General features: G+C 33.9%; 1 protein-coding gene across 11 annotated transcripts in view; it reads left to right on the top strand.

Moving 5' to 3' along the window:
* Positions 1-21,085, top strand: part of ZNF280D (zinc finger protein 280D) — a 105,024-nt gene that overhangs the window by 60,708 nt on the left and 23,231 nt on the right. For 9 of the 11 annotated variants that reach the window (XM_074327703.2, XM_074327704.2, XM_074327700.2 and 6 more), the window contains 5 exons: positions 98-405; positions 878-1,018; positions 7,447-7,509; positions 12,511-12,629; positions 12,772-12,808. In XM_074327703.2, coding sequence (XP_074183804.2) covers positions 98-405; positions 878-1,018; positions 7,447-7,509; positions 12,511-12,629; positions 12,772-12,808 — 668 coding nt within the window. Of the gene's footprint in view, positions 1-97; positions 406-877; positions 1,019-7,446; positions 7,510-12,510; positions 12,630-12,771; positions 12,809-13,406; positions 14,008-21,085 lie in introns of those variants that run through there. The other 2 variants (XM_088797232.1, XM_074327705.2) reach the window with 1 other exon arrangement.

Raw genomic sequence — 21,085 nt, 5'->3', positions numbered from 1 at the left:
CAAAATAGTTGATTATTTAACTTTGGTTATATGGTGATATTTTAATACTGATTCAAGGAATAATTTTCTAACGTAAATATTATCTTCATTTTTGTAGGTTACTATTCGAGCTTCAGTTGGACCTCTCCAATCAGGGTCTTCAACTACATCTTCAATTAGTGCAAACACGTCTACCCTTCAGCTCTCACCTCCAAGGACAAAAAATACAACTGCTAAAAATCCCACAAAATCTAACACAAGTAAACCTAATACAGCTAAATTCAGTACAAGTAAACCTAATGCAAGTAAGCCTAATGGAAGTAAATCTAAATTCAAATCAAAAATCTCTAATATGCAAAAAAAACAAAGCACTTTGGCTGGTAGCAATAGAAAAAGTAAAGTCAATACAGCATTGAGGAACTTAAGGTAATCTTTTATTCCTGATAGACAATACTAATTTAACCTTAAATATAAAAGTAAAATCTTTAATATAAATGTACCCTATATTACAGAACTCACTCATACATTTTTATCCTATCACTTATGGCATAAAGGCCAAACAAATAATAAAAAGGCATTTTTTTCCCAACTGTTGAGTAGTAGTTAATTACTATGTTTTTTCTGTAATATTCATCCATTATACTGGTATCATATGTTGTGCTTATATCTTGTGATGCTTGAATTGGTTAATTTAATCCCTTTTATTCCACTGGCAAACATTAACTGATATTAGATTGTTTATACTTATTCTAGCTATTGTTCCATAGCAGACTTTCAGATTATGTCTGTGTTTAAATGTTAATTTAAACAATTTTGCTTTAATCAAAAAAATTAGTAAAGTTCTTTATTATTTTTGTTTTAAAATATATTTTTATCAGTTTCTTTTTATCTCCATAAGGTATCGTCGGGGAGTTCACAAGTGCATTGAGTGTTGTTCCGAAATAAAAGATTTTGCAAACCATTTTCCTACGTATGTCCACTGTAGTTTTTGCAGATACAACACTAGCTGTAGCAAATCCTATGTAAATCATATGATGAGGTAAGATGAGTTAAACATATATAATTATCAATTAAACTATAATTCAGCAAGTTTGGTTTTTGAAAACAGTTATATATTAGAAGCCAATTTTTCTCTTCAAGAAACTAAAAACATCAAGCAGTAGAGATCTTCTAGGATGATGCCTGGTACTATTTTCCAGTATGGTAACTCAAAATTACTGTAACTAAAACTGGAAGAACATTTAGACTAATGAAATTAGGATAGGTCTCTTAGGGAAATAGATTTTCTTTGGGAACTTTTTTCCTATGGGATTTTCAAAAATCGTTATTTTCAAAGATAAAACTTTAAATGTTTTAAATACATTTTCCAAATACATGTAATTTCGTGAGTGTTATTCTCTTCAAAGCAATCACTATGAGAGACTCCCAAGATTTTTCAGTGATGCTAAGATCTTTATTGGATCTGTTTCTCTCTCTCTCTCTCTCTCTCTCTCTCTCTCTCTCTCTCTCTCTCTCTCTCTCATCTGTCTGTCCATCCATCCATCAAACCATCTATTCTTTCCTGGCATTCAGTCAGTGAAATGAAAGACTATTCTAGTCATGATGCGATTGTTGGAATTCTTTTTCATTAATTAATTCAACTTAGATTCTGTTTGAGTATCTATTATTTACTCTGTGCTGAGAACCTTCACAATTATTGTGTCTCATCTACATTATTTGTGTCTCATTAGTAGGGAAATCCTTCAGGGTAGAATTTTATTTTTTAAAAATAGACAAAAATTGTTCAGATATAAACCAGTTAGGGTGATTATTCAAAGTCAGATTATGTTATTTTTTTTAAGTTAGAATTAAAGTATAACTAATAAAAGTGATTTTCTTACAGATCATAACATGACCTGTGTTACTTTCTGGTCATTATCAACTATTCCTTTCAAGGATTCTCCCACCCATTTTGATGACTTCATTCAGCACCTCTCTCACAGTCCCCCTCGCCGCCCCCACACACACCCCACCCACCTTGATGTGATTAGCCTGATCTCATGGTACCTTGACTTCTTTAGTGCCAGCATTTCACATCAACTTTCAAGTTATTGTATCCTTTCTTAACCACATAGCGTTTCAATCTGATCATACATACTGTTTATTTCTCTTGAATTCCTGTTTATCCTGTCACTTTCAGGGCTTTGACTCCTTTTTCCAAAGTCCAGCAGCATCCGTCTAACTTTATAGTCAACCTTACCCTCAGGGCCATCCGTTTTGATGGCTGCTTTTACACCTTTTGACATGCTCACCTGGCACAAAGGCCAGGGTGAGACTTGAACATCTTCTGAACTTTATGCTCAGTTCTGAGTACCAAACGGCACTTGATTCAATCAACACTAGATCTGACTTCATGATCTTCAACTTTGATTGGGTCCTGTCTTTTTTAAGTACTTCCTTATTTTTATGTCAATGTCTGTTTAAACATTTTTCAGTATGCTAAAGATTTTATTTTAGTCTGTTAGTTGTTAACCTGGCCTACTAATTATTCAGTTGGAGGTCATCCTTTTAATCAATCTTTTCAACATCAATTATTTTCCTGTTACCTTTATCCGGACATTGATCTCAGAAATCAGAGATGTTCCACTTCTCCAAAGATAACCTTGTCCCTTATCTCTTCCAGTTCTTCCACAACCTTATTCAGTTAACTTGCTACTTCATCTCTTCTCTCAACCAGGGACCTTTTGCTTACAGACGTTTTCAGGTGTTTTTTTAAAATGAAGGAGATTTATTCCTACTGCCTACTTTCCTTATATCTTGTTTTTCTCTTACTGTTTTATATTTGTAAAAAGTTAATAGCTTGTTTGTGATTTATTTCTTTACCCTTAAATTTAAGTGTCATTCCCACCTACCCACTAACCCTGCCCCTTTAAAGATTATTTGCCATGTACTTACTACTACATTTTTTCACTTTTTTAAATTCTTAGAACATGACTTCAGAGTTTTTGACGTTGTTACTCACTTTTGAAACTCTTCTCAGCTTATGTTAATCGGTTACTACCATTTTTCTTTTCTTTTTGGCTACTCTTCTATTTCATTGCTTTTTGTTCCTTCAACAAGTCGTGCCTCTTTACATTTCCTTTCTTGGTAATTTAATCACTGTCACTTTTACCTTTCAACTTTAAATCTTCCCATTTCAATCCTCTGAGTTCCAACTCTGTATTTCTAATTATTTTATAGATATTTTTACCTTTGACTCTCTGGCATCTAATAAGAACATAAATAAGCCAAACATCATAATCTGCAGCATTCACACAACTACCACCTAAATACTCTTTCAGGGCATCATATGTGACTGTGGAACACCCGCTGGAAACACCTCACTGTCCCAAGTTTCTTGGCTCATGAACGTCTCTGAATCTGCCAGTGTGCATCATAGCTTCCTGAGATTCCGCCTTCTGCATTCTGCCACACTGCCTTCCCTCTCCTCTAAAGCAGGCCTCAGGCATCCTTTCTCTCTGCACTCCTGTGTGGAATGTCTCTTATTCTGTGACAAATATGTGACTAACCAAAATGGGGCTTTAATTATGCCCCTAACTTACAAGGGATCATGTTGGAAAATATTTTGTTTTCTTAAACCAGGGATCATCCCACCCTTCCTTCTACAATTTATCGTAGGCTTCCCACCTGTCCTTGTCCTGTAGCACTTCCAAATCCATTCTATTCCAAAATATTTCTAGTTAGCTTCACTCTCTCTATACCCTTTTCCCAGTTCCCAGCGAGCCTCAACCCTGCATTTTATCATCATCACACATGTAAGCTTTTACTCGTTGTTAGAGCTTCTTATGGAGCAAAAAGCTTCCATTGCCACTCTTAGGATTTGGTAGGTCCCCTTTTCCTTTCGCTCGATTTCACCAGTACCCTTGCCTCACTCAGCTGCCTTTGGTATCTCCCATTGAATGGCCCACCAATACCTCTCCTCAGTTTGGATTCTTGATATAGGCTTGAGTTCTATATATACAGAAGTTGCATTTTCTCCAGATGAGTACCTTTAATGCCCATCTCATATTGCCTTTGTACTCACAATTGGTCTTTTTCCCTCTGGTCTGTCTGCCCAATCCATTCGATAATGAGTCCCACCCCCATAAATTAACTACTCTTCTCCAGAGTAAAGTTTCTTCCTATGCTCATTTTTAACAGTGGTTTTTCCTTATTCTTTGTGAGTCCCTGGAATGCCCTGCCCTTTCTTTCCGTTTACCTTTTTCTTTGAAGCGTCTGATCACCACCGCCACTCACAGGGATCATTCCTTACTTTGAGTTCTGTACCATTCATCTGTTATGCTTTTTATTATATTTGTTTGTGTCTGTAGATCTCCTTGAGAAGACGGGGTTCTTTGTATTCATGTCACCTACCACATTGTAAACACAGTGATAGTCATTATTTATTGTAATTATAAAAGGCTTTAAATAAAATCTCAAAAGAGGATATTCCAAAATCTTAATGCAGTTGGAGCGTATTTGGAATAAGACTCTTTCAAAGAAGAGCATCATTAAACATGTAATTTTAAAGTGATTTTTTTAAAAAAAGCATTATTTGGGATTGGTTGTTTTATTGCACCTTATTTGCTTATAGCATAGGTAGCAATATAAGTCATCTAAAAAAATCCAAATGAATTGCTGTGTAATACTGATATTATTCCTCAACATGACATATAAGAAGGCTCTTTTTCTGCATGTAGTACAATTAACAGTCATAAATATTTTAATATCCATTTTTCTAGTAGAGTTTGCTATTTGCTAAGAAGTATGGCAAGCTGGTGGTGAAAAATCAGACAAATCTCTGTTTGAATTCAAGCTTCATCATTTATTTGTTACCTTTGTGACTTTGGGCAGGTTACTTAACCTGACCCTCAGTTCCCTTTTTTTGAAAAGAAACTTACTGTGATTTTTAAAGAAAATGTACTTACAGTGCTTCATAACATGATTTGCACTTATGAAGTATTCAAGTAATCATTATTTCTAAGTTGTCAATATTAGGTATTGTGGAAAAGTCCTTTAATTTTCACAATTTAGTGGGAGAGATGTATTGACCTAATTTAGTGTGATAAACAAGTGACTATGAGCACAGAGGAGGTAAGAACAAATTCTTTCAAGAAGAAATAGGAAGGTGTTGTATTAATGACATTTCACTTAGGTTTTGAAGGATGATTTAAAAACTTTCAGGAAAAAAAGCTGGTATAACAATTCATTCCTGTACAATGGATAAGACAGTGAAGACTTGTTACAAGATATGCTTGAGTTTATTATATATTTTATATAGATTTATTGGCATTAAATAATAACCATTGGAAGAACAGCTGGATTATTGTGATAGCATCATAGCTGGTCTCCTGTCTGCAGTCCCCACCCACCCTCATTTTTTCCAATCCTTCCTTCCTTCTGTTGTTAGAGTAGGCCTACCTGGCCAGGTCAGTTTTTTGGCCTAAAATCTTTTGCCTTCTTAATGTTAATAGGATGAAGTTCAACCTTTCTGAAGAACATAAGACCTTTAAATATCTAATTCCTAACTACTTTTTCATCTCCTTCAACTCTTATTTTCTTGAAAATTCTTCTCTATCTTACTCTTTGCTTTGCCTGGAGCAAGGCAGTGGGGACCTTCTTAACTGAAATGAACTAACTGGTAGATGGCCGCTATTCCTACTACCTGAAACCACAAAACTTTTTATGTGTCACTATTGATGTATTCATTCGTTTAACAAATATTTATTAGGCATTTATTCTGTGCCAGCTGCTGTTTGACTCCCTCCCCCGCCTGCCCCCTACTGTGAACTTCAGGGCAATTTGCCTTCTTTCCTATTGTATCATTAACCTCTATTCTAGTGTCTTAAATAGTAGTCATACCATCAATACTGATGGGTGTTTAGGAAACTGTTCCTTTTGCATTTCTTTGGAAGTAAAGTTGTTACTTATACTGAATCAAGATTATTTAGAAAGTTTAGTGGTTACCAGAGGGTAAGGGGCTTGGGGTGGGGGGAGATGAGGGTAAGGGGGATCAAATATATGGTGATGAAAGGAGAACTGACTCTGGGTGGTGAACACACGATGGGATTTATAGATGATGTAATACAGAATTGTACACCTGAAATCTATGTAATTTTACTAACAATTGTCACCCCAATAAATTTAAAAAATAAATAAAAAAAAAGATTATTTAGAAAATACAGTCAAAGGGATTATTATTGTGTATAAATTGAGGTACAATATATACACAATAAAATTCACCTATTAGAGAATAGTTTAATGAGTTTTGATAATTATGCCATCCTTTTACAAGGTAGTGAGATTTTAAAACATACTTTAGGTTTTCACTGTATCGTAATAAAAGTCTTAACCATTTTTTCTCTTAGATTTATTTCTATATTGTTATTAACTTTATATAGATCTAATTGACTATTAGAAATCTTCTGAGGATATTTTCTGGGGGTTATAGCTAGTCAAGAGTATTTTTCTCATATATACGTGCTGTGCGGGTGAGAGTTACCTTGTATCTGAGGGTGACCGTGTGACCATTAACCTGGTTTGTTGGCTAATTTGGATCTATCAGTGCTAGGTAGGGCTACTGCTTCTCAAACTTCAGTTTGCACAAGCATTCCTGAAAAAAGCTAGTCTCTGCTGCCAGCGATTAATGCAGTAGTTTGTGGGGGACAGAAGACTTGACATTTCTAAGTGAGCTCCCTGGTGATGCTGATCTTTAGTCTATGACTCGACTTTTAGTAATAATCTTTTAAACTAATCCTGTCTTTCTAGTACAGGGAAGCTTTCCTTACCAAATTTAAAATGGTATATGAAAGCTATTATTAGTCATAAAGTTTGGTTAGTGGTTTTCTGTTCTGTGCTTAGAGGAAGCATTGCTTTAGCTCATGAGAGTTCTGCTTTGATTTTTTTAAAATAATTACAAAGAACTCTCTAAATGTTTGATTTTAATTACGAAGAACTCTAAATGTTTGATTTTATAAATGGTGAAGAGTGGCATTTAGCTTGAATACTATTTACTTCCAGGATCATTTGGATTCTAGCCCCTTTCCCCAACACAAGCATGTTGAAATTGGAAAATGGTTTAAAAATGATTATTGATAACAACTCATGTTATAGCAAAAATGTTATTAGCAAAAATTTAGAATTGTTTTCAACTCTTAACAGATGAAAAAATTAATTTGTACTTTTTAAAAAGCTTGAATATTTCCTTTTTTTGTGTAATGACGAGGGTCCTGATCATATAAGAATTTGCTTAGGGAAGTTTGTCATTAGAAAATAAATAGGCGAAATACAATATAAGATAAAATGTTGAATTATACAGGGATGACAAACATTATTTATATCATGACCTTTTACTCAAAACTAGAAATTTTAAGTATAGGTGTGACAATAGCTATAAATTAATATGACTACTATAGAATAAAATTAATAAAATCTGTTTTGTCTCTCCAGCTTTCACAGTAACCGTCCAAGTAAAAGGTTTTGTATTTTTAAGAAGCATTCTGAAGCGCTCAGGTAACTAGTTGATTTTTAAAAATTCTTTTGTATTGAGAAATTAAATGACTTAAATTTTTTGTATACGTCTTTATTGAGATATAGCTCATATACCATGCAATTTATGCATTTAAATTATACAATTAATCGTTTTTAATATATTCACAGAGTTGTGCAGTCATCAACCACAGTTAATTTTAGTATATTTTCATCACTCCAAAAAGAAACTCTGTACCCATTATGGTCATACCCATTTCTTTCCAACTTTCCCCATCCCTAAGTAACCACTAATCTTCTGTCTGTCTGTCTGTCTGTCTGTATAGATTTGCCTATTCTGGAAATTTCGTATAAATGGAATGATACTTGGCTTCTTCTATTTAGCACGTTTTCAAGGTTCATCTGTGTTGTAGCTGTACTTCATTTTTTATTGCTGAGTAATATTCTGTTGTATGGATATACCATAGTTTGTTTATGCATTTAGGTTATTTCAACTTTGAAGACATAAATGCTGCTATGAACATTTATGTACAGTTTTTGTCTGGACATATCTTTCATTTCTCTTTAGTATATATCTAGGATTGGAATTGCTAGGTTATATGGTAACTGTTGAACTTTTGAAGATCTGCCAAACTGTTTTACAAAGTGCTTCCACTATTTTACATTCCCACCAGCAGTATATGAGGGTTTCAGTTTCTTCACATCTTTGCCTGCATTTGTTATTATCTACATTTATTGTTATCATACCCACCCTAGTGGGTGTGAAATGGTGTCTCATTGTGGTTTATTGTGACTTTTAAATCTAATGTTGGGACGTCCAATTGGGAAATCTAAATGTTTGCTACTAGGTATTACAGAGTTCCAGTCATTATATCCTTAGACTAAAGGTATGATTATCGTATATTCTTTCGCTAAATTTGTTTCAGTAGTGACAAGTGGTATCAAGGTAAAATCTTCATGCATTTGCGTTGTAAAAAGAGAACAAAAATTTCAACTTGTATCCTCTCCCCTGTCCATCACCCCAGCACTCCCCGTCTCCTTCTTTTGCTTCACTTTTTTCTAGATCTATCTATCTTCATCTGATCTACTGTATATTTTACTTTTTTTTATTTTCTGTGTTCTTTACTAGAATGTGTGTTTAGATTTTTGTCTTTGCCAGACATCGATCAGTGCTTTGCACATAGTGGGCATTCAGTAAATATTTGTTGAATAAATTAAAGTATAAGTAGAAAATTACTTATGTGGACAGTAAGTCCTATCTATGATTTTGGACCAGTAGCTCACAGGGACAAAAAAAAAAGATATAGTTTAAAAAGTATTTTAGTACTAATTTTAAAACATTTACTGAATTCAAGAAAATCGACTAAGCTAAATTAGATGTTGCCTTTACTGAAAATTTTCATAAGAAGAAAAAGTTTTATTGCATTCAAAAGATAAGATTTTAGTTTGATTTTTTACCTCACTGTTGTCAAGCTTAGTTGTGTGTTTGGTTTTTGAGTGAACTCTGTTATTTTGAGGCTCTGGAATTGTTTTTGTCAATTTGAATAGGTATCAAATTGAAAATTGGTCAATTTCTGTGAATGGAATATAGCATACTTATAATTGTATATAACAGTAATTTTTATAATTACTCTTTTATTGGAGTGGAATATTCATTCTTTAGCTATTTATTATGCATCTATCATGTACATAATGTAGCAGGTACTGTAAAAAAAGTGATGAAGAAGTCTTGGAACCGACCTTCAGGGAATGTAGTTTATTGGTTGGGAGATATGGGTGAACATAAGTCATTACAATAATGTAAGGAAGACTTCATTAAGTACAGTGAGGGTTATTTATTTCAAAGGGGTGAGGGATTACTTTACTTGAAATGATCTGGATAGGTGTTAGGTATACTTTGCTTTAAAAGATGAGTATTGTTTATGCTGATAGAAGAGGCACAGAGGCATTCAAGTGGGAATAGCATGAATAAAGGGGCAGAAATGAAAAAGTAGAAGGCATACAGACAGAATAGCTAGTAGTAGAATGGAGCATGAAGTTCATATAATAATAAGATTGAAGTCTGGGGCAGTAGTTTTGAGCTTATTGCCAAAACTATTGTGAAAGTGTTGAAAATAAAGCGAAGAAGTTTGGACTTAATTTGGAGGGCACTGGAGAACCTTTCATGTTTTATATACAATCAAATGATACTGAAGGAAGGTTGAATTGAAGATACCCTTCTTCTCACCTTCAATAGTTTCAACAGTAGGGTGAGTTATAGTTGTATGAACCCTATAGATTAGTACTATTGTGATAGTTTTGAATGAATCCTATAGATTAAGACTATTGTGATAGTTTTAAATGATTTAGTAAGGACCTGAGTTAAAATGCTGAGGTGGTACTACATTGTCTTTAAGAATATGGGCTCTGGAATAAAAGACTTCAGTTTTAAACCTGGTCCTGACTTTATCAGCACTTTGTCCTTGGTAGATTACTAAGTTAACTGTCCTCTATAAAAAGGTGAAAAATTATAGCACCTGCTTTTTTTGGGTTGTTACAAGATTTAGATGAGCTATGTTTAAATTCATTAGCCTGGCACAGAATAAGTACTCAATAAATTGTTAGTATTATAAAATTCTTGAAGATATAAATATAACTATAGTTTGAGCTTTATTGTTAGAGGAAATGATATCCTCTAAGAAAGACAAAAGGAGTTGATTTGGAGAGAAAATGCATGATTTTAGTTTTGTGAAAGTCAGTTTTGATATGCCAGTGTAACATCTAGATGTAAATACACAGCAGATTGTTAGACTAGAGCAGGGGTGTCCAAACTGTGGCCCGCGGGCCAACTGCGGCCCGCAGTCCATTTTTTATTGGCCTGCAGCAAATTCCAAAAATATATTTAGTTTACTTAAATAAACCAGGTGAGACAATACGTACTTCATGTCGAGTGAGTGGCCCGGCTGTTTGTGTATTTTACCGCATATGGCCCTTGGTGAAAAACGTTGAAAAAAGTTTGGACACCCCTGGACTAGAGCTTCAGGGTAGAAGTCAGTCTATGGTATGTTCTTTGCTTGTATGTTGGTAAAACTCTTAAATTTTTAAAGCATGTACTGAATTTCAAAAGTGGATATATGTTTTGTTAAATTGACAACAGTGACAGTGTTACATGATCTTTTTTTTTTTTTTAACTAAGCAAAAATAATTTATGAGCAGGAATCTAAAGAATCTCATGGACTCCTAAGTGGAGGAGGTACAGCCAAAACTAATAAGGGAAACAGAAAGACATCAGTTACTGACAAGGCTTCTCTCTAGTCTAACCTGCTGAGGCAGAATGATCTTATCTTTATTATTTTTCTCTTGACTTATGTTCCATTCTCCTCTCTCTGTGCAGACCAGCTCTCTCTATTGATGACCCAAACATAGTATTTTCAGCCTTTTACATTTTTCCAGATCAAGAAATTTTATTGTAAATCCCAATTACAAATCCCTGTTTAGAGAAGGCTTGAATTAGGCATTCCAACCTGGTCCAATTAACTATACCCAGTAGAATAGGCATTTAGCTACTATTTGCCAGTGAGACTACTTTTAGTGTCTGTGAAGGCGGTTTCTTAATAGAAAAGACTATAGTTATAGTTAGTCATTAAAGTTAAGTTTTTAAATCTTAACTTTCCTTAAGCTTTTAAGTTTAACTTAAAAATATTTCATTTAGAAATCAAGTACGTTTTAATCATTTTCCAGAGGGCCTTTAATTAATGTTTGATAAAATTTAAGTTGAGCAGACTAAAAGTTTTAAACAGTCCCATTTAGAATTCAAGTTCCTTTAAACAACTTAACATTTATACATTTAATTTATTTTCTTTTCTTTTAAACAGCACTTCAGATGCTTAACCCAACAAGTTCCCGAGTTCTTAACTCTTATAAATATAATAAATTAAACATATAATGGCTTTCTAAATTCTCTGAAACATTTACATAACTTTTGCAGGCTTAATAATATTTTTAAATACCTTTCAACTAAAATTCAAAAGTTTAAATACATTTTTAGTTAGAATCTTAAGGCCAGTGTCACATACTGTAATATGCCAGTTATCTTTATTTCAAATAGCAAATCTACACAGTTTAATATAATGAGTATAAAAACTATTCCTGAATTCAACAAAAGGTTTTGATGTCTATGGGGATTGTTTCCCAGCTTTTTTGAAAAGGTATAATCATCACATAATTCATTTAAGAACTATAGCCCTCAGTGAAGTTTTGTTAAGGAAACAAGTAGTTTAGGCTACAGCAAGTGGGCCAGTTCCAAGTGCTGGGATGCTGAGGAACTCAAGCTTTGGACTTTAATAGTGAATTAACTACTTTAATTAATTCAGTGTTAAATAAGAATAGTACAAACCTTGGATGGTTGTGATGAGAATCAAATGAAATTATATGGATATAATTATAATGAAATAATATGAAAAAACCTTTAACACATACACATTGTATGTAGTTGATGACAGCTACAACATGATCTATGTTTAAAACCTTCACATTTCTAATTTTTCCTCACATAAATTAAACCCTAGATTGTCAGCTTTGTAAGAGCACACTCTGTTTTTTTCATTTATATTCACAATACAATACACTGTGGTGTATGTACAGTAAGTGTAAAGACAGCCTTAGTAAATGTGTGTTGAGTGAATGAATACTGTACTCTTGCACTATAGATGGGCAGAGGCACAGGTAGATTGTGACTTGTTGAAGTAACACAACTTGTTAGTGGAGCCAGGACTGGGCTGTAGGTCTCTTGACTCCTGGCTTTTAGCAACTAGTATGAGAGGTAAACATTTATAAAGAAAAATCATGTCTGTAAATAGATGATAGTATAATTTGCATATGGTTGTGCCATCTTCTAGAGAATCGTTTCTATTATACCAAGTTTATATAACAAAAATGGGAGTGATTTTATAACACAAAAAGCAAATATGGAAAAATAATCATTGAACTAGTATATGGATTTTCATAAAAGATAAAAAACCTTTTATACTTTTTTTTTTTTTTTAGGGGCATTACTCTAGTGTGCCTTAATTGTGATTTCCTAGCTGATGTTACTGGCTTAGATAATATGGCTACCCACTTAAGTCAACATGAAACTCATACTTGCCAAGTTGTAGTAGAGAAAGGTACGTGTATATATGATTGGTTTACTTTGGATTTTTTATATTTATTTCAGTATTTTTGGTGAGCCACAGTATGGGCTCTTTATGAAAGAGTTATTATATTTCATATGCTGTTTTAAATATAAAACTTTTCTTTTAATTTCAGTTTCTGTTTGTATCCCAACTTCTGAACATCTTTCTGAGTAAGTTTAATTTTTATTCAGTGCATTTTACTTTGATGGATATTAGCAGAATTGCATTTTAAAATGTACCATTAATAGAAATGAAAAATATTAAAGTATTTTGTTTTTTTGTTTTTTTTAAAGCTACTTGTTGAAATAGGTTCCTGCTCTATGGAGCTCGTGACCTGGTGCAAGACAAGTTGGAATTTCCTAAGTTCAAAGTTCTGAGATGTTTTCTTACACAAAGGCAGCTAAGCAGCCAAGTTCATAACACTAGCTCTCATTATTCAGCTTTTTTTCAGTTTCAAATGGGACTAGATTCTTATTCCACCTTATCTTTGTGTCAGGTTGACATATCTTAACATATGTTGTTTTCTCCGGTTGGCTCTCTCCAAAATAACTTCTGTTGCGATGGTTATTTCTTACTTTGCTTAAAATAATTTATTTTTCTCTAATGTATTTGCCTTCAAAATAATACATTCCAAATTATATGGCTGTTTGTCTTTTTGTCTGTTTTGTCTGCTTTCTTGATTTCTTGTAAGTCTTAAGTGTTTAGGCCCAATGATTGTCTTTTTCCTCATTCGTTGTCTGTCATTGTGCTGTTTTTCTTATTTTTCAGATGCAGAAGCAGCCCAGAGATTTCAAAAAATGTCCAGGATACACCTGGACAGTGTCCCCCTTCGACGGACACAACTGATGCCTGTTCTCTCTTTCCAAGGAATGTGAATAATTTGACTGTGGGACCTGCTCTAGGTTGTGGTCTCAAGAAATCAGATCTTGGGGAGACTCCCTTATTTTATGGCTGGCCTCCCATAAGGATGATGCTGATTTAGCCAAAGATGGTCTCAAAGCCCACCAAATTGAGCACAAATTTCCATTGGGGACTTTGGCTCTTGATCTTAAACTTGTTGGTCACTTCTGGCCAAGAAAAGCCCGTTGAATCAATGCTTCAACATCCACGTTGAAGTTTAATCATTTTGGCAGCTGCCCTTTAAATCTTCTTCTAGCACGAACGCAGTCCAGGGAATATAAAAGCTCTGGTTGTTAGAAAACCGTGGTTATTTTCATGTCCTTGGAACAACAGGTCTCTACAATTATGTTCTAAAATTACAGTTATTTTTACTGTCATTTAAAATATATTGCCCAATACTAATTCTATAGTTTTTCAACAATACCAATTCTCAGATTTTTTATTTTTAATAAATTAATTTTGATAGTTGTTTTATGTTCTCTAAATTTATTTTATGATGTCTATTTTTATATTCTTTCCTTTAAAACTGTTTAGTGTTTGCTTTGTTAAGACTTTCAAGAGAGTCCCTAGAATTCTCTACAGATTCCCTATAACTGCCTGTTTAACAGCTTTTTTTCTTTTTTTAAAGATTTTATTGGGGAAGGGGAACAGGACTTTATTGGGGTACAATGTGTACTTCCAGGACTTTTTTTTCCAAGTCAAGTTGTTGTCCTTTCAATCTTAGTTGTGGGGGGTGCCGTTCAGCTTAAAGTTGTTGTCCTTTCAGTCTTAGTTGTGGAGGGCACAGCTCAGCTCCAGGTCCAGTTGCCATTGCTAGTTGCAGGAGGCGCAGCCCACCATCCCTTCCGGGAGTCAAACCAGCAACCTTGTGGTTGAGAGGACGCGCTCCAACCAACTGAGCCATCCGGGAGCTCAGCGGCAGCTCAGCTCAAGGTGCCATGTTCAATCTTAGTTGCAGGGGGCGGAGTCCACCATCCCTTGCTAGATTCGGAGGACCGGCAACCTTGTGGTTGAGAGCCCACTGGCCCATGTGGGAATCCAACCGGCAGCCTTCGGAGTTAGGAGCACAGAGCTCCAACCACCTGAGCCACCGGGCCGGCCCCAACAGCTTTTTAATTCGGCTGTTGTTCAGACCATTAGACATTATTATATTCTCTGTCTTATTTTGGGATTATTATTAACATCTTAATAATTGTGAGCTCTAAGGAGAAAATAATTAATAAAACCTTTTCTAGTAGAACTTAAAACAAGTTAAAGTTACATATTTGTATGGCTAACACATAGTATCTACTTAACCATTGGTGTAGTTCCTGTCGGTAAAGGTAACATTAAAAAATATGGGGGCCAGTACTTCACTTGTTTCCTTCATATATACCTGTGTGTATAAATATTTACATATTTATACATATTTATATATATTTATATAGATATTTCACATAGACATGTATATTTGAACAATTTCACATTTGTTTATTTTAGTTACATTGCATATAGGTCTATTAAACTGTTTTGATACTATTATTTTCTTTTAATTAAAAATCGTATTTTTTAAGTGCCTCAGGAATTATTTACTAATATACCAATTACAAATTTATTGAGTTTTAAAGGCAAGCAAAATGTCTTTTGTGATATTAGTTGCCATAAGGATAGGCAGACCCTGAATGTATACTCAGTTGTGTTTTTTTACTCTAAAATAAGAGCTGTTTTACTTGGAAATAGATTCAAAGCCAATTTAGATGACTACTTATTATGTAATGTGTTCCTTGCAATTAATAATCAAAAAATTTAATCCATTTATTTTAAACTTCTGAACTAATTTCTACTGTAACTTGATGATTTTCCAAAAGTTCTGAAAGTGCCTTGTACGTGGACTGGGTGGTATATTAGTCTTCATTTCCTTATCTGTCTCTAGGAAAGTCTTGTCATTCACCTTCTTTCTACACATGTTTAAAAATATTTATAAATTTTACCCAGAAACATCTTTTCCATTTTTAACATAAGTTCCTTTTTTGTTTACAGATATTTGTTCTACGTTGGTTATAGTTCAAAAATGGGATAAACTGCATTCTTGATATAACAGTATAGAAGTACTGCTTTGTGTTCTTCCATAGGACTTGAGACAATTGGTTGAATTTTAATTTGATGCTAACAAGTTTTAGCTTGAATTTGATCAAGTTATTCTAAAGTGTTTGTTCACTGATCAGAAATTGTCATTTCATGCATGTGTACTTTTGGTTACTACTGAATAAAAAGTGAGACTGGGTAAGTTTGAGTCCATCACCATTCTTAGAAAAAGTGACTCTTCAATTATAGCGACATGGATTCTTACCCCTATTTTGTCACATTTTTTAAAACACCTTGCCTCTTTGGGCCTCATTTATTTATTCTGTGGATATTTCTTGAGCATCTGATTTGTGCCTGGCACTGTTCTAGGTGCTAGAAAAATGGACTGAAATCTCTGTCCTCATGAAGGCTTATTTTTTAGTGTTGAAAGAGAGACAAAAAGGTAAATAAAGGATATAGTAGGTTAGCTGGTAGTCAATACAATGGAGAAAAATGAAGTTAGGGAAGGAGGATAAGGAGTAGGGGGTGAGAGTTTGTAGGCTGCCATTTAAAATTTGGTGGTCAGGGAAGGCCTCACTGAGAGATAATACTGGTTTGGGTGCAATTGAGTGCGCAAGAGGGAGACTAGTACAAGACGGGGCCTGCGAAGTAGTGTGGGCCATAAGCATTTGGCTTTTACTCTGAGATAAGAAGCCATTAGAGGATTTTTGAATAGAGTGTTTTATACCTCAGTAAAAACCACAATCAACAAAAAAAACGTCAATACAGAAAGTGTTTATTACTCTTGCTGCTGTCTTGAGAATAACCTGTAGAAGACTAAGGGCAGAATCAGGGAGATTAGTTAGGGGGCTATTGTAATAATCCAGGTAGGAGATGGTAAAGGACAGGCTAAGCTGCTAGTAGTGTAGGTGATACGAGGTTTGATTTGGGATATATTTTGAATTTGCTGATGATTTTGATGTGAAGTATGAGAGAAAGAGTGTTGAGGATGATTCCACAGTTATTAGTCTGAGCAACTGGAAAGATGGCATTGATATTAATTGAGGTGGGAAAGACTAGGAGGAATAGATTTGGGAGGGAAGATGAGGACTTTGATTTGCGACATATTTTAGATACCTATTAGATATCCAAGTGGATATGTCATTGTCATTCACCCGTATGAGTTTAGGGAAGTGTTCTAGGCTATAAATATCATTTATCATTTTAAAATGTCATAGGAATGAATACAGCTAAAACTGGGGAAATCTGAATAAGATTGGTGTATTGAATCACTATCAGTATTCTGGTTATGATATTGTACTATAATTTTGTAAGATATTATCATTGGGGGAGACAGGACAATGGGTACACGGAATCTGTATATTATTTCTTAAAACTGCATGTGAATATACAATTGTCCCAAACCAAAAATTCAATAAAAATGAAGTCATGGGACTGTGTGAGGTCACCAAAGGATACAGTAGAGATAGAGAAAGGGCAAGGTCCACCGACTGAGCTCTGGGGAATCTGACAATAAAAGGTTAGGAAGATAAGGAGGAATTGGCAAAGGAAACTGAAAAAGAATGGCCAGTGATGTGGGAAGAAAACCAAGTAAGTGGTGGTGTCCATGGACCCTTGGTTCCCTGTTTGTAAATGAGTGCTAACTTGTTCTACTAGAGTTCTGAGATTCTGTAATTCAATATTGGTTTTACCTGCATGTCATAAGTTGTTATTTTGAGATGAATTCAGAATGCCACATATGCTTATCTCCAGTAGCAGAAACAAGGACTCCTTTTGACCTTGAGAAAATTAAATTGTTCACATTATTCCTCAGCACGTTTAACTCTCTACACATATTCTTGTAAAAGTAGTTCTCTTAAATTTCTATAAAAGAACGTAACTAGGTCAGTGTTTCCCAGACATTGTACTGTAGAACTAATGTCCATAATTTATCAATTGTCTGGGGGGAAAAGTTTCCATGGTCAAATAAATTTAGGAAATGCAAGTTAAAGTTAAATAGATTCTTTAATATGGGATTTTTTGGGCCTGTGGATATCTAAGAGAAGATTTATTTGATATTTGAATTTTTTTCCTTCAGTATTTATTAACTTCTTAACATTAACCTTCATAGAATAGTGTGTAGAATGCTGATGTAATCATTCTTTGGATTTTCTGAATTGGGAAATAAAAAGTAGTTGTGTAGAGTATTGACTGTAAGGTGGACCCCTAGACATTTTCTTCATGTTTATGAATCATTTGTAAGATGAAGTTTATAACTGTATACTAGCAGTGTTTCATTTTTGTAGTTTTAGAAAGCTTATCAAGAAAAATATCCTCATTATTATGTTTGTAAAATCTAAGAAATACATAATAGGGACAGACCAGTTATTAACTTATCCTGCCTGCCTCTGATGGTAGTGGTAAGGGATATTTTTGTTAGAGGGTATGGTTGCTTTACATGATTTCATACCAAGAAGCTTAAGACTCTCTCATAATTAGTTTTAGGTTCTCTCTGTAACTGTTGTGCTTAGTTCATCAGTCTACCCACTTACCTACTTTTCTTGAGACTGTTTCTATTTCCAGCCTTTTATTGTCTGTTAAGGAGTTTCTTATTATGTAATATTTTGCTTCCTGCTTAAACATCATCAGGTGGTCTGCTTGGTATTAAGAATAGGAGATTTGATACCTAGCTCCACATTAAACCCTCTAAGACCCTTACAAGGACAGTGTGGTATCGTAGTTAAAGAGCATAAGCTCTGAAGTTCATTGTCTAGTTTGGAGTCCTATGCTGCTGTTTATTAGATGTGTGATTTCGTATCGGTTACCGGACTTCTGGTTCCCATCCCTCAGAAGGAATTAAATGAGTTAGTATATGCATATATTATTTAGAGAGTGATTGGCACTATACATAGAAAGCACTGTACAAATGTAAAGTTACTATTGTTACTATTATATTACTACTACTCATGATTTTATTTCCGCCTGCATTTTATTCACGTAGAATTAACCTAATCTTTAGTCTGTTTTTCATTCTAACTTCCCCATATAATTTTCACAGGTCATTTCTGTTTACTTTCTTTTATTAACCCAGTATACCTTTCTTTAGAATTATTGTTGAAGCACATATTAGTCATATAATTAGATTTTTGGTGTCTAAAGCTCACTAAACCTATATTTTTAGGGAATGTCGACGAATGTTCCTAGGTTCATTTTAATCATAACTGTTTTTTATAAGTAGTATAAATAGTATTTTTTTCTAAATTATACTGCCTTATGCTGACCACACTGTGGTTCATCTAAGACTTCCAGCCCACTTCTCTGATTGTGAAGACTTTCTGCAGCTTCATTCTAGTCACTTTGATATTTGACCATATGGAAGAGTGTACTCTCATCTACAAACTTGGAGAGGCTACTGTGAATGTCAATTTTTGTATCACTTACTGAAATACAGGAACATACTATTTTTTAATCCTCCACATTGAAAAATATCTTTATCCATACCACTGTGAAGTATGGTATTGTGAAAAGAGTGCAACTTTGAAATAAGGCAGTCCTACTCATAGGTTTAAATTCTAGTTTTATATCTAATCAGCTCTATAGCCTTGAGAAAATGACTTAACCTTACTGAGCCTCATCTTCCTCACCAGTGAAAGGTATGTAATAAATCATTGGAGAGTGGCTGTAAGAAATAGAGATAATGGAAATTAAATTAGTTAAATTATTAATTTAAACAGTTAACATTATTTAAATAGTTAAAATTATGTAGTCAAATAATTAATTAAAATCTGTAGCACTGGCCTGACAGAAAGTCAATAAATGCATGCTGCTTCTGCCATTGCTGCTGCAGCTGCTACTGCTACTAATGCTAATACTGTTACTGTCATTCCTGCTGCTGCTCCAGCTGCTACTATTGCTGTTACTACTATTATTATTGCTACTTCTGATGACAGGACATCATGGGAACTACATACCAGTAGACTCTTCACCTCACTGAGAGTTTTAGTGACAGTCCATCTGTGCTGCAGTTATTTGTAATTTTGGCTTATAGTTCACAGGTCTTTCCAGTATGTTCCTCCAGATTGTTGGGTAGATGACATATTATTGCAGTGTTTCAATTGCATCTCGAATAATTTTCTAATGTCAGAATTATATATTCTGACTTGTCTAATGATTACAAATGGACACCCTTGTTGACAACTAGTATATACTCCTCTCCGTTTAGGGGGAAAACATTCCTTTTGAGGTTGCAGGATCCCTTCTTTAAGGAAAACTTTTTATTATCATCAGGCATTCATTTCCCATAATCTTGGCTACTTATCCAATACTACTAAGTTTATGAAAGTGTATAATTGTGCTAGTAACAATAATAAAATTGTTTTTTGTTTGTTTTTTATTAGACCTTTGAAGTGATTTTTTGTCTTAATTCTGCTTTTCTCAGATGTTAGATTGCAACTCAGTCATGGAATTGCTCTTTTCTACCTGTTTCTCCTTTATCTCTATTTTTCCTCTTTTTCTATCTTCTTTAGTATATCCATCTGGACAGATTAATTAGAATAGAAGTTAAGTTAAGTTTTGCATAGTTCATTTTCTTGACAAAAATTTGAGAATACAAAGATATTTCTCTCTAGCATATCTTCAGAGCATTCAAATTTGTAGTAAATCCATAGTAATTTGAGCTTGAAAAACTAGGCTATTTAACTATTTGTCTATTTTATTTATTGAATCTAATGTCCTGAAAGCCACACAGTTGAAAGTGATTTTAAAAGTTGATTTAGTTCTCTCAGTGACTTCCAAGTAAGTTTGTTCTAAGCATAGTATAATAGAAGAACACTGACTGGAGTTAAAATATCAGAGTTCAAGGCCCAGCTCTCTCACTTATTCACTTTATAGTCAAGTTACTTTAGCTTCTTCATCTGTGAAATGAGATTGAAAATAATCTTTCTACTACTGTTTTGAAGATTCAAAAGAGATGTAAAATATATTTTACAGATAAAAATTTATGTGTATTTTATAATATTAAATCCCCTTAATTTAAAGATAATAAGAAATGAAAATGGAAAAATGACTTTTCTTGAAACTGAGTTCCTCTCTTGCATTTCAGAATGGCTACTGGGTTTTATACTTAGCACCAATAGTAACTACATGGCTCTTTCATAGTATAATATAGATAACTCTTACATATATTCATTGACACCTAACATTAATTCCCTACCTTCTCTGTGAAAGACTACGTCAAGTACTGGAAATGAAAATATGAATAAGACATGGATCATGCCCCCAGGGTAATTACAGAATGAGGCAGTCAGAAATGTAGATACCTAATCCACATCTTTATAAGGTCACACAGTAAATTGATTTCATAATCAGTTAAACCACTAACACCATGTATGTAATTTGCTATGTAACCAAATCTTTAGCAACTGTAAATCATTTTTCCTTTGCAAAGTGGATGCAATATATTTGCTCCTGGCATGTGATTGCCAATCAGTAGATAGCTATGTGTC

This window comes from Rhinolophus sinicus, chromosome 3 (assembly GCF_057876585.1).
Source record: "Rhinolophus sinicus isolate RSI-liver-muscle chromosome 3, RSI-T2T, whole genome shotgun sequence".
NCBI lineage: Eukaryota > Metazoa > Chordata > Mammalia > Chiroptera > Rhinolophidae > Rhinolophus > Rhinolophus sinicus.
Note: the sequence above shows the minus strand (reverse complement) of the source record. Positions and strands in the feature narration are given on the sequence as shown.